This window comes from Nothoprocta perdicaria, unplaced genomic scaffold (assembly GCF_003342845.1).
Source record: "Nothoprocta perdicaria isolate Ctin4 unplaced genomic scaffold, notPer1 scaffold_211, whole genome shotgun sequence".
Taxonomy (NCBI): domain Eukaryota; kingdom Metazoa; phylum Chordata; class Aves; order Tinamiformes; family Tinamidae; genus Nothoprocta; species Nothoprocta perdicaria.
In genome coordinates, this window is record NW_020455328.1 from 968,218 (window position 1) to 982,034 (window position 13,817).

At 42.5% G+C, this 13,817-nt stretch overlaps 1 protein-coding gene across 1 annotated transcript in view; it reads left to right on the top strand.

The window, feature by feature from the left end:
• Nucleotides 1–13,817, top strand: part of ZDHHC17 (zinc finger DHHC-type containing 17) — an 86,520-nt gene that overhangs the window by 35,207 nt on the left and 37,496 nt on the right. The window contains exons 4-6 of the mRNA XM_026038540.1: nt 4,408–4,530; nt 10,614–10,691; nt 11,953–12,097. Coding sequence (XP_025894325.1) covers nt 4,408–4,530; nt 10,614–10,691; nt 11,953–12,097 — 346 coding nt within the window. The remainder of the gene's footprint in view (nt 1–4,407; nt 4,531–10,613; nt 10,692–11,952; nt 12,098–13,817) is intronic.

Consider the following 13,817-nt stretch of genomic DNA (forward strand, 5'->3'; position numbering starts at 1 on the left):
TGTTAACGCACAAGATTTCAGTAAGGGTTATCATGGCAGCAGTTTTCAGTTTGCCATTGGCAACCACCACAGTGACTTCTCTTCAGCCAGTTGAAATGATAGGCTCATCTGTAAGGTACTTTTTTTTTTTTTTTTTTTTTTTTTTTTTAACAGTAACTGAATGCTTATGTTTTGTATATTGCTAAAGTATTTACCTTACTCAATTTTCTTTCTAAAAGCTAATTTCTCCAACTAAAAGCCCCTCTGCAGCTTTGTATTAGACACAGGCCCTATTTAGATGTAGGAAATATGTGCTTTTTTTCTTTTTTTTTTGTTTTTAAATTGTTAAGAATTACGCTGCCTGGAGCAGATGTTAGGACTGATTCCACAGTTGTTGCTATAAAGACYTCAGTAGTAACACTGCAAACCGTACCTCAGTAGGGGCATTCCAGACATGGAAATATTGGCCTATTGTTAGATTAGCTGCTKCTTATAGACATGCAAATATGTCACAAGGAACTCCTGGTTACCTACTTCTGTTTTTATTACAATTGTAGCATATTCTAGATTCAGCCCTAAAACACAAGTGTCTGTTATCCCTCMCGTTGTGCTGATCTGCCCTCCCAGTACTTAGAATTCATTTCTGTTGTCGTCTAGTGAGGGTCGAGGCCTGGAAGTCACTTAGGCTGCCTCATAATCTTCTAAGGATGTTGGACTGGTGATTTACCTCCCCCTCTGTAAGATAAGGCTATAGTTTTATTTCACAGTGAAAGGTAGCTGATAGTAGGGAATATGATGAACTTAGATTAGCGACACCCCTTGGAACCTTCCTGAGTAGAAGGAAATTCCCCTTTTACTTGAAACACTGACAAGAATTTGATGATCATGTTTTACAAAGCAGGATGACCTTCACCGTTGATGAGGGAAAAATGTATATCCTATCTCTCACCTGAACCGCAGTCAACAAACTGGTCTGCCTCATCCAAAAATCTTCTCCTTCTGCTTGAAATGTTGAGTTTATAGATTACAGAGACATAAGCAATGTTATTAAAATACTGTATTTGCTTTTTCTGTCCTTCAGTAGCAGGAAAGGATAGGAGTTTGCAAGCTCTGTGTCTGCTTCCAGGAAAACTTGCCTGTTTTTGGTTTCGTACCTTGTTCCACTCTTCATGTGGTTAATCTTTGTAATGTGAGGATTAGACCCTTATTAAATTAACATGCTCATACACTGAGCTGCAAATCTAATAATGACTTTTACAATCAAATTAAGGCTTTGTTTGGAAATGAGCAGCTCAGCTGATCCTCTTGTTGCAAAGCATTCAGCTGCGTGTCTCTATTCCCCGCCCTGCRTTCCGTGCTAAGTGTCTTCAGAGCTCCCACACTGGGTATGTTTGGACTGCTACCAAGAGTATCCTCTGTCTTTTGATTTTGGAGAAACTTGTGGAGTAAAAATGATAGTGCAGAGTTTATTTAATTTGTATCAATATAGCTAATCCAGTTAAAAGTATCCTTTATAATATGGAATTAAAAGTACTAGTAGTAATACTAGGTGTTCTGCCTGCAGATGTTAGAGTATACGTGTAATCTCTTGGCATCCCGTGTTCAGTAATAACAAAACTGTTCAGCTCATACAGAGTTTCCTGTGCACTTTGAGAGCAGAACTGGGCCATTTGCTTACATGCATCTGAAATGAATTTTCAAAGCGACAGTGTGAAGTGAGTCGTGTCRCCTTCGCCGCTGCAGCGGAGGAACCTTCGATGTTGACTGATCCCCTGTCAGTGCTTCACTCCTGGCTGCATGGGAAGCCTTCAGCTTCTTGTGTGTCTTCCTGACTGCTCAGCTTGGAGCGATGACGTGAGGGAGCAGCGCCTGCTCGTAGTGAACTTGAGCAAATTCCCACTCTGAAAATGTCTTAATCATTGTGAACATTACTGTTAAACATTAATGATATTAATCAAGGCTTTCATGCATTCTTCAGCATTGATTCCTCATACTTGAGTACTAGGGCACTGAGAATTTATTGCAAAGGTAGCTTTTCTGTCACTGTTCTTAATCCACTGAGATCCTTCAAGATGAGGCTTGTGAAATAGTGCGACCCAAAATGAAATGTGCTGTGCTTTGCTCGGGAGAAAAAAAAACAAATCTTCAACAGGTTTGAGAGGGTTTCTTTTTCCCCCTCTTCCATTTCTCACCATTTGGGAGTAGCTGGTAGGCAGCAGAACAGTGAGTAATTCCAGTCAGTTCAAAACGACAAAGTTGCTCCCAGCTTCTTCATGGTCAGCAGAGGGGTCTGTCATGTTCTGATCCAAGCGAATGGACAGGCCAAAGCTTTGGGACTGGCTCTTTGAGCAGGGATGATGAACATGCCCCAGCCCAAAGTGACGTATCTCCGAAATTTGCACAGAGTGGTGATTTTGTCAGGGGTAGTGGCATACCTCAAACTAGCTCGACAGCGGTGGTTATTTTGAAACGCATGCAACTGCCCAGCTCCTCAGGCTTCCTCTTGTTCAAGGTTCATTTGGTGGCTCCAGCGAGTTACTGCTTTGCTGCTGCAGATAAAGCTGTCCTAGGCTTTGCGTGTTCCTTCGTAAGGGTGTGTGAAGGGTGTGTGTTGGTATCTGACCACCATCATTCATGGGGACAGGGCTTCCAAAGATGGATCTGAGGGTGGTTTTTGGGTGGGGTGAGGAGGGCACGGTGAGGACGGAGGTTACTGTTTTTCAGTTGTCAACAGCAAACTGCTTCCAGGAACAGAAGGAATTCACTAAATTCCTTTTAACCATTTTTTTAAAAGCAATTCTCATCTGTCTYGATCCTTAAGCCCTCTTATGACAGCTTAATAAATGGAGCAGCATTAAATTATGCCTGGCATCTTGCATCTCCTTCAATCATGGGGCCTTAAGTTCTGGACTGAACAGCAAGCTGCTAGCAGGAGAAGCCGGCAGCGACTGACAAATCCCTCGGTAGCCGGTGTCGGGGTAGCAGCCGGGTGCAGTTTGCCCCCGGAACGGCCCTTGCAGCGCCTGGCAGAGCTGCCCGGTGGCTCCGCGCGGCCGGCAGCGACCGCCTCCTGCGCGGCCGCGTGGGCTGCCCCGAGCGCAAAGCAGACAACGCGGCCSCGGGGCTTCCCCGCGGGGCCCTTTGCCTGCCCCTGCGCAGCAGCGCGGCGCAGCAAAGATATAGCCAGGCTCGAGCGTTCACTTGTTCTTGCCTGCAAACACTGATGTTATTTCGGGACCTGGAGCATCTGCTCTGTGAGGAACGGCTGAGGGAGCTGGGCCTGTGTAGCCTAAGGAAGAGAAGGCTGAAGGAGGATCTGATCAGTGGTGGCCACTGATAGAACTAGAGGAAACAGCCACAGACTGAAGCACCCCAAGTTCCACAGGAACTTAAGGAAAAATTCCTTGACAGTGAGGGTGATAGAGCCCTGGCACAGGCTGCCCAGAGAGGTTGCGGAGTCTCCTTCTCTGGAGATCTTCAACACCTGCTTGGACACAGCCCTGTGCCCCATTCTCTAGGTGATCCTGCGTGTGCAGGGCAGTTGGACTGCATGGTCTATAAAAGTTCCCTTCCAGCCTTAACCRTTCCATGATTCTGAGTTTTGCACACATATCAGTTTCCTATTTGAGACTCGATATCCCTGTGGCTGGTACAGACATTCAAAGCAGTTGCTTTTCCACATTGCTTATATTGCCACTAAAAATGGGTGGTAAAACAGTGTGAACATCAAGGCAGGTGTTATTAAATGTTGGTCTTGCATTAGATGCTTAAGTGATGTTTATGCTTCCTAAATTGTCTTGACTTTCAGTTACAGGCAAACTTGGTTTTTAATAAGAATTGTTCACTTTTGAATAGTCCTTTTTCATTAAAAGTTGAAATTTGTTGTTTAAAGAARGCACAATTTTGAAAGGGTTTTATAGAAAAAAGAAAACAGTACTCACAAATCRAGCAAACCGTTATTGCTTTGTTATCAGGGAAAAAAAGAAGAGCTTGAGATCTGTTATGTTTGCAACTGATGTGATAACGTTGTGGATTGCTTAGGGAGTTGCTGATCAGTCATTTGCCTAAGTGGTTCTGGCCTTCAAGGGAAAGACGAGAGGAAGAGAGGTGGAAAAATAAAWGGAAGCGCCTTGCTGGAAAGAGAGAGTTTTTGTTTCCACAAAGCATCCGATCTGCTGCTCTGTCTTTTGTCTTGCTCTGCTGTATGGTTTGTTATGGAGACAAAATCTGCAGAATTTTGAATCGGTTAATACAGTTTTTGGTGACAGAAACTTCCTTCACCAAAATGTGATGTTTATGCTGTCTCTCTCTTCTGCCAAGGTGTATGCATCTTGCTCATAATTGTGATGATTGCTTATCTTTTTTTATTATTATTATTATTTTTAATCCAAGGTAACATCTTTGAAAAATCTTGTTTCCTTCTTCCAGGTATGGAATATATGAGCGATGTCGAGAGTTGGTAGAAGCAGGTTATGATGTACGGCAACCAGACAAAGAAAATGTGACACTTCTCCATTGGGCTGCCATCAACAACAGGATAGATTTGGTGAAGTATGTATTACACTTTTACTTAAACATCAACTGTGTCCTTCACGTTTGTCACATTTGTATTTCTTTATGGTATTACTTTTTTCTTTCTTTTTTTTTTCCTTGAAATTCAGGGAGAGGAACATAGGATACCTAATCTCCATCTCACAATGTGATGCTGTAGTAAACAGAAATAAAACGTATTAAATGCCCAGAAGTCAAATTCAAACGATTTTTCTTCAGATGAGCTAGATCTGTGAAAGAGCTGTGTGCAGTTTACTTATCTGTGCTATGGAAGACTCRCTGTAATACTAAATTTCCCTTTGAGGGAAGGAAAATCTGATGCACAATGGTAGTGAATTTTTYAAGAAGTAATAAGAATATGGTACAAAGATACGTTGTAATTAATTCATGTTTTTGTCCTTATCATGTCAAGTCCTGACTTAACTTCTTTGTATTTTTACAAACAGGCTTACTACCATAGGCAATGCTATAACACCTCTCTTTTTAGGGAATAAAAAAATTCTTTAGATGTGGGAGCTGTGGGTTTTTTTCTTCTCTGTTTATAAAATCCAGAACATTATATTCTGAGGTTATGCTTTAAAGTGTATTATCTTTGAGAGCCCTAAGAACTTAAATCCTGTGAAAGGATAATTCTTAGTATTTGMTGTTTTGCAAATCAAGAAAATGAATTGAATGTCATCCTTTTCTTGTAACATTARCAAAATGACAAAGTGAGTGTGTCCAATTAAACCCCGATAAGAAATATTCTTGAGGTTTGACAAACTGCATGCTTTGGCTCAGTCGAGTTTTCAGAACTTCACTACTTCACTAACACTGTATTTAATTTGCAGCTCTTTTGTTAAACTGTTGTTTTAGGGCCATTATTCACAGGGTAAAATCACAGCAAGTTTTAAATTCGTTATTAGTCTTCTGTTGTAGCTTAACTTCTGATAGAAGTGTGCAAGTATTTTGTGTCYTGTCATACAGTCCTTTTTCCTCCAAGCTTGTTGTTAACAGAACTGTTTGTTGCAGTTGTTATATTGTAAATAGAGGTGGTTGAAAGTCACCTTTGCATTTGAGTAAATGGAAGTCTGTTTTCAAATCTATGGCTGAATTTCACGTTTGTTCCTTATTATATAATAGAGATGCCTTCACTTCCATTTGACCATTGGAAACTTAAAAACTTTTGAGACTTTTCTATTCAGCCTAACTGTAAGGGTCCCAGCCATTTCTTTTTTTTTTTTTTTTTAAAGCTTTTCAATACCTTCTGCTGGCAGTTGAATTGAGATGTTGATAAACCTGCTATGCTTAACTCTTTCTATTTCTTCAGTAGTGTGGCAGGGATGTTGTCCCCTTCCAGTGTGTTTCTGGCAGCGTTGCACGCTGCAGTGCAGCTTCTTGCTACCTGCTGGAGTGCAACATGCTGCTTCCTCTGCTTGGACTGCCGATGTGCTCGGCTGCTTCTCAAATTCTTCTCTGCTGAGAGGGCTCTGAGCTGCCCTGTCTTCAGGGGGTCTCGATTTATCTTAGCTTTTCTCACAGAGTGTCATAGAATCATAGAATGCCAAAGGTTGGAAGGGACCTCAGAGGTCATCGAGTCCAACCCCCCTGCTCATGCAGGGTCACCTAGAGCACGTGGCACAGGGCTGCATCCAAGCGGGTTTTAAAGATCTCCAAAGAAGGAGACTCCACAACCTCTCTGGGCAGCCTGTGCCAGTGCTTTGTCACCCTCACAGTGAAGAAATGCTTCCTTAAGTTCCTGTGGAACTTCCAATGCTTCAGTTTGAAGCCATTTCCTCTAGTCCTATCCCTGCCCACCACTGAAAAGAGGCCGCCCCCCTCCTCCTCACTGCCTCCCTTGAGGTATTTATACACGCTGATCAGGTCCCCCCTCAGCCTCCTCTTCTCCAGGCTGAACAGGCCCAGCTCTCTCAGCCTTTGCTCATAGGGCAGRTGTTCCAGGCCTCTGATCATCCTGGTAGCCCTGCGCTGGACTCTCTCCAGCAGCTCCACATCCCTCTTGTACTGGGGAGCCCAGAACTGGACGCAGTACTCCAGATGTGGCCTCACCAGGGCTGAGTAGAGGGGGATGATCACTTCCCTCGACCTGCTGGAGACGCTTTTCTTAATGCACCCCAGGATCCCGTTGGCCTTCTTGGCCACCAGGGCACACTGCTGCCTCATGGTCAACTTGTCGTCCACCATGACACCCAGGTCCCTCTCTGTGGGGCTGCTCTCCAGCAGGTCCACCCCTAATCTGTACTGGTGTCCAGGGTTATTCCTCTCCAAGTGCAGGACCCTGCACTTGCCCTTGTTGAACCTCATGAGGTTTCTCGCCGCCCAGTCCTCCAGTCTGTCCAGGTCCCTCTGGATGGCAGCACAGCCCTCAGGGCTATCAGCTACTCCACCCAGTTTGGTATCGTCGGCAAACTTGCTGAGGGAGCACTCCAGCCCTTCATCCAGGTCGTTAATGAATAAGTTGAACAGGACCGGACCGAGAACTGACCCCTGGGGGACACCACTAAGTACAGGCCTCCAGCTGGACTCCGCACCATTGACAACCACTCTCTGCACCCTGCCATCGAGCCAATTCCTAATCCACCTCCCCGTCCACACATCTATCCCACACCTTTGGAGCTTGCCCAGGAGGATGCTGTGAGGGACAGTGTCAAAAGCCTTGCTCAAATCCAGATAGAYSACATCYACCGCTCTGCCCTCATCTATCCAGCTAGATATTCCTTCGTAGAAGGTGATCAGGTTAGTCAAGCAGGATTTCCCCTTGGTGAATCCATGCTGGCTACTCCTGAGYACCTTCTTCTCCTCCATGTGTCTGGAGAGAGCAGACAGGATGAGCTGCTCCACCACTTTCCCAGGGATGGAGGTGAGGCTCACCGGCCTGTAGTTACTCGGGTCCTCTTTCTTGCCTTTTTTGAAGACCGGAGTGATGTTGGCTTTCTTCCAGTCCTCCGGCACCTCCCCCGTTCTCCAGGACCTTTGAAAGATGATGGCGAGCGGCTCGGCTAGGACATCTGCCAGTTCCCGCAACACTCTGGGGTGCATCTCATCAGGGCCCATGGATTTGTGGGTGTCGAGGCTCCCTAGATGCTCCCTGACCCACTCTTCCTCTACCCAGGGCAAGCCTTCCTCTCCCTGGCTCTCTTCGTGTGTCCCTAGGGCCTGGGATTCTAAAGGGCTGCCCCTGACAAACACAGAACAAACACAGAAGCAAAGGCAGCATTCAGCAGCAATGTCCTTTTTTTTCCCTGAGACACTGGATTTTTCTGTTTCCTCAGAAAGAAATGGTTCTTTTTCTTACTTGATTTTGTAATGTCTCTTCCCAAATTTGCAGCGTGCCCCACAGTGGGCAGCCCCATTAAGTGCACTGACTGGTGAGCTTCCYCTGAGGGACAGTGTGGGTGCAGGTACCCTGCCCTCCTGGCCCCACATCAGAGTCCTGAGCATAGAAGGCTGACCTAGAGAGGCAGCTTCGYGGCTCCTCTGTGGAGGGCCCAGACCTAGGAAGAGACTTCTTTTTACTAATCCTGGCCRTTGTGGGACTTCATGCTTCAGTCTGGAGCAGTGAAGCCCTTGGCAGGACACTTTCTTGTTGAGAAATGGCCRCCAAAACTCTGTAACATATCATAGTTTCATCACAAAACGGATCCATTATTTTGCTTCTGGCGCAAATGGGCCTTGTTCTCTCTCGAGTTACTCAGCTGACTGCATTTCACCATGCCATTGGTTCGAAGTTGCTCCAGACAAGTGTCCCTTCTCCTCTCTCAGCAGCACAGAATGCATGTCCTTTAATCAAGAACTCCTGAATAAAAGCAGGGGCAGCTTTCTGGTGCTTGGCGAAGATGGTTCTCATGTGGAGATCACTGGGAGGATGTGCTTCCCCGGGCAGGACCTTACCAGATGAGCTTGTTTTTGAGTGCAAGTAGGCTGCTTAAATTGGATTTGCATGTCTGGCATCTTCTAGTGTGGGCACCTCGATGACTCACTGCGAGGAGGACCAGCCAGCTGCTGCTTTACCAGAGACATCCTTACCCAGCACAGAAGGGGCTCCATGGTCTAGATCGACCAAGACAAGATGGAGTTCTCAGGCTGCTTTTGAAGAAAAATACTCACCGTTTAAATGTGCTGAAGCTGAAGTAGTGATAAATCTCAGCTTATTTCATGTTCCCTGGAGGGTATCCTAGGCTGTCATCTCAATCCACTATGTGGCAAAGCATAGTTACCTTTTTGCCTCTAGTTGCCAAACTGCAAGTTTTTCATTTAAGATGTTCTAACCCCTAAGCAATGTTGCTGCTCTGTAGAATGTCAACATAGACTGTGTTTCTGTGGGGAGCGGTGTTTGAATAAAGATAAATATGCTTACTGGTCACCTCAGTGAGATGGATCAAAGCTTTCACTGTGAATTTCTCTGTTCTGCCTTTCCTCTAGACAAGGTTCCCTTGAGAATTCTTTCCCGAGATTGACTTAATCGTTTTCTGAGTGTCCTCTTTGCATTTGTTCTTTGCTAGCTGAGACTTTGCTTCACAATAAATGAAATAGTTGTGCCCCTTATCTGCAAAGAATAAATGTTATCTTTTAACTTAGGCAGAATCAAGTCTTTAGGAAGATCTTTGTTGGCTCCTTTTGAAAAATCCAAATTTGACAACTTTAGCAAAGGTGCTGAAATGTCTTCTGCTGGTACCTGAGGCCATTGGAATGGACTGTCCTGCCAGGATTAGCAGTAAGACCTAATGATACTAGAGTCATCTAACATTGGAACTTCTGCAGGGTGATATTTCCATTTCTGGGAGTTACAAAGCAACCACATGAAAGGATTTTCATGTAGGGTTTTATAGTGTGAATGTTTTTAGCTAACACATTTTTCAGATGTTGTTCCTGTCTTGTTTCTAACTTGTAGGCTCTTTAGAAGTTGTGCTCGGTGTGAATGCCAAAGCACTCGAGAACAAGGTGGCTGCCTAGCACTACTGTGCTTTTCAGCCGTTGCTTGTTGCCCTTCYTTGCCACCAGCCTTGAAGTACTAAGAGGAAGCTGAGCTGCCCCAAGGATTTGAAGGGGAATTTATGTGGGTGGGCGAGGAGGTCTCGCACACACCTTGCCGATGCTGCGACAGCAGGAATGGGCAGGCCCAGSTGCCTGAAATGTGCAGGTACCACTCGCTGATCTGTAGCGAGATCGTATCTGCCAAAGATCTGTTAGCAGTGGCTTCTTTTTCTTTTTCCACTGTCCTGCAGAGCACTGAATGAAGAATCAGTGTTCTAAGTTTCTGGGAAGGTCTGTTTCTCTAAAACAGATTTTTGTTATGTGTGATACACAGTGTCTTTCTCAATGCAAGAGTAATATTGCCAATTTAATGTCCTGGGTAAAGTGTATAAAGCAGCTTGCAAAAACACACAGCGGACATGAATGCAAATTGTTGTGGGTTAAATGTGAGCAATTTACTTTGTTCCTACAGACAACTTCTCTGCTTAAATTTTGTTAAGGAAAAAATAGCTTCTAGTCCATCACTGAAGTATTTTTAAAGTAACCAGTATTTTTGTCTCTTGTTTAACTGTGATTGAGAAGCACGTAAAAGCTAAAAGCATAACAGACATTAATATTTGGAAGAGTGACTTCAGCTGACAAATCCCACTGCTTGACATATGCTACAAGTTAAATTATATAAAATTTTGTTCTGCCTTAGCCAAAATTCTTTMAATATGCCAGTCTTCTGGCCGCATTTTCTTCTACCATTTTCTTCTCTTTAATCTAGTAAAATCATGCAAATCTTCAAATGGATTTGTTTTGTTTTTATTAAATTCTGATGTGGTAGTACAATTTGTCTTAATAAGTAGAGCTTTGGTGGTTTACATTGCAACTGAACTGGGAAGTGATGGCTTGGGTAAGATGTTAGGAATCATCCCTACTCTCCCAACCCACATGAAAAGACAAAAAGCCCAATGTATGTGCATGGCCTTTTATGAAGGACATTTATTTTAAAGCAAGCAAAGGTTTTGATTTGTCTGCTTTCCATAACCTCCCATGTATGCTTACTGTGTCTGTTTTTTACAAAGACAAACAAGAATAATGTTTACTTTTCTTTTTTTCTGTAGATACTATATATCAAAAGGTGCTATTGTTGATCAGCTGGGAGGAGATTTAAATTCTACCCCACTTCACTGGGCAACAAGGTGGGAAAAATTCTTCTGGGATTCTCTTTTCTGCGTTGTTTTTCTTTAACTAGAATCTCTATGGATTTTTTTATGGAATTCTCTTATTTGATGGAGATAATTCACTCGAGAATGAATTTGGTCATTGYTAACCAGACCCACTGTGAATGTAGTATGCTGAAAGCTCTCACAGCTCAACACATGATTTAACTTTTATCTTTTTCTGATTATCATGATAGGAGAAAAATAAGGAAAATTAGAGTTAATAGTCTCTTAGTCTTAGGTCTAATTTTTGTCTCTCTTCTGGAGCTGAGCAAAACTTTTGCAAGATGTCTCTTGGGTTGTGTTTTGTGTGATATTTTCTATGCAGAGATCTATTGTATGTGGACTTCCAAAAATGAACTTGAAGGAAAAAAATCAGATTTAGAATATAGAAGATGATCCAAGAATGATGACTAGGAAAATAAAAGATGGCCATTTAGTGGCTGCTTCATCAGACTACTACAGGAAATAGGCAGGAAAGGGACACTAAGTATTAATATCCTTAACTGTGGACTGCAAGAAGAGTTGGCACACAAGCTGCTTTAATGCATCAAAATAATGAGTTTACCTAAGAAAAGAACTTTCTCATTAGGCTCTATCTTCAGAGATTTTAACACATGTATTTCTTGGTATTAAAGGTCACACTAACTTTCAATGTGTTAATAGTAGGAAGCTTGTTTAAATTCCTTGGTGTTTATGGTTGTAATCTGTTGCCCTGTGAAGCATTGGTGGTTCTGGTAGACTCGAGGTCTCCTTGCTCATGTCAAGCTGTGCTGGCAATTGTGCAACTCCCTCTACCATTCTCTGCCAGTGCTGCTCTTAATAACAGATAAACCACATGCCCCACAAGAACTAGCAGCACACAGACCAGCTTGACATCTCCTGAAATAACTGGTTTCCCATGCAGAAAGGAAGAAATCACAGTAGATGGGATACCTGAGCCGGTGGCGTGGCTTTTGCTGCTGCTGCTGACTGGCCTCTGCTCCACGATGCTCCTGAGGCAGCTGCACGTGTTGGCCGCAGAGAGCTGCTCGTGTGAATGACTTTGCCTCCTCGGCTGCAGGAGCAGATCATGACAGTCCCTGTTGTCAAAGGATGAGTCAGAGCTCAGAAGCTCCAGGAGTACAACTCAATATGTTAAATGTATTTGGCCTATTCAATAATTAAAATCTTAACAGTTTTTCTTTTTTGTGTGTGTATAGTTATGCAGTTGTTTGTTCTTGTGTCTTGTTACATTTAGACAGGGTCACTTATCCATGGTTGTACAGCTGATGAAATATGGGGCAGATCCGTCGCTAATTGATGGAGAAGGATGTAGCTGTATTCATTTGGCTGCCCAGTTTGGACATACTTCAATTGTTGCCTACCTGATAGCAAAGGGACAGGTAAATTTTAAGCAATACCATATTTAAATAGATTCTGCTTAGAAAAGGAAAAAGATTGAAATTGCRCCTGTGATTCAAAAAATGCAGAAAATATTGCCTGACTAAACATAGAAATAAGTCAGTGTATTTTACTACAGATTACAGTTTTGATACATGTACCATCTGTTTTAACTTAATCTGGTCTGAGTCCTTTGGCTTTAATTCATATGCACGTTTAGTATAGTATGTGGAAACTCTAGCTGATTTTTTTTCTTTTACTGTACTTTATTTCTAATGAAGTTAACTTTTAAATGCCGATGCTGACAATGAGAGCAAATATTTTAGTGGTATTCCTAGAAGTAAAAGGCTAGATGTGGTTAAAAAGTTACTGACAAAGGATTGTCATAGGTTTTCACTACTTTTACCCATCACTCCACATCTTTTTATTGCTATACTTGCATATGTGTGAACATTAAAAAAAAAAAAAAGCCTTCTAGCTTGGCTCTTGTATCACTGCTGTATGCATTAAATGTGTAGCATGTGTACCTGGTACTGTTCTCCTTGTCTGTCATCCTTTATTTTGTTTGCTCAAAACCATTCACTCTTTTGCCGCTTGCTCTTCGTTATGAGTAAGTTGTAGCCACCCACAGACGTGCCCAAAACACCAAATTTGGCRCTCATGTTTGCAGACCGTGTGGAGAAATCAGAACCCTCCCCTCTTTTTACAGTTTAGTTAATGTTTTTSCCCATTCTGTATTCCGAATTTTCCTTTCGAATAGAAAGTAGAATAGAATGCTGTGAGTCTTGAAGAATTTCCCTGTGAAATTGGTGCTTTTGGTCAGCGTTAGCTGGAAAGCACTGCTACCTGAGGTAACAAATACTGCACTCGCTGGAAAGTCTGCGCTGGCATTCTCTTTAAAAAATGAACTGTGGCCATATGCATTAACTGGTTTGTATCTCTGAAGTGTTTGTCAAACAATTTAGTATACAGTAGAGATCAAGCTAAGCCCAAGTGTTATATTTTGTTCATAAATTATGAATAATTTTACAGAGGTTTTTATGTTACTTGCAGCTGTTACACATGTAGGAACTTGTTTAAAGTACAGCATTGCATTTAAGAGTAAACAGCCTTTAAATTGCTCTGTCTTGCTTATGAAATCTCCCTGTACATGTTTGCATGCCCTKATGTCTATAAACAGAATGTCCTATTTATCTATCTGAGCATATAATGCTTCAGTCCAAGGGAAGCTGTGTGTGCATACATATATATGCACACACAAAGGTTTTTCTTAAAATCTGCTATCTTACAAATAACTCTCCTTATCATAAGCTTTAAAAAGATTATTCTTTTACTTGATAACGTTTTGGGTTTAATGACTTCAGTATGCTTTGCACACCATAAATTTCAATTGATTTTTACCAGATATTTTCAGAAGCGCTTCAAAAATCAGGACTTTCACACTATATATTGATTTGGATATTAAAATATTAATAGGGCTGTAATAAAAATGACTTAAATCACTTCTGTATTATAACTGTACTACATACAGCTGCAGAAACTGCTTAATTTCCATGGAACCTATGGGAACTGTATGATTCAACTTTGTATTCTCATGTAATAACCGTATGTGAGATCATTAGTCACTCTGTTTACACTGGTCTTTACCTCCTTCTTTATGCTTTGGATTTGGAAATTTAAATGCTTTTGCTTATGTGGGCCTTTCTTATTACTTCTTACCAA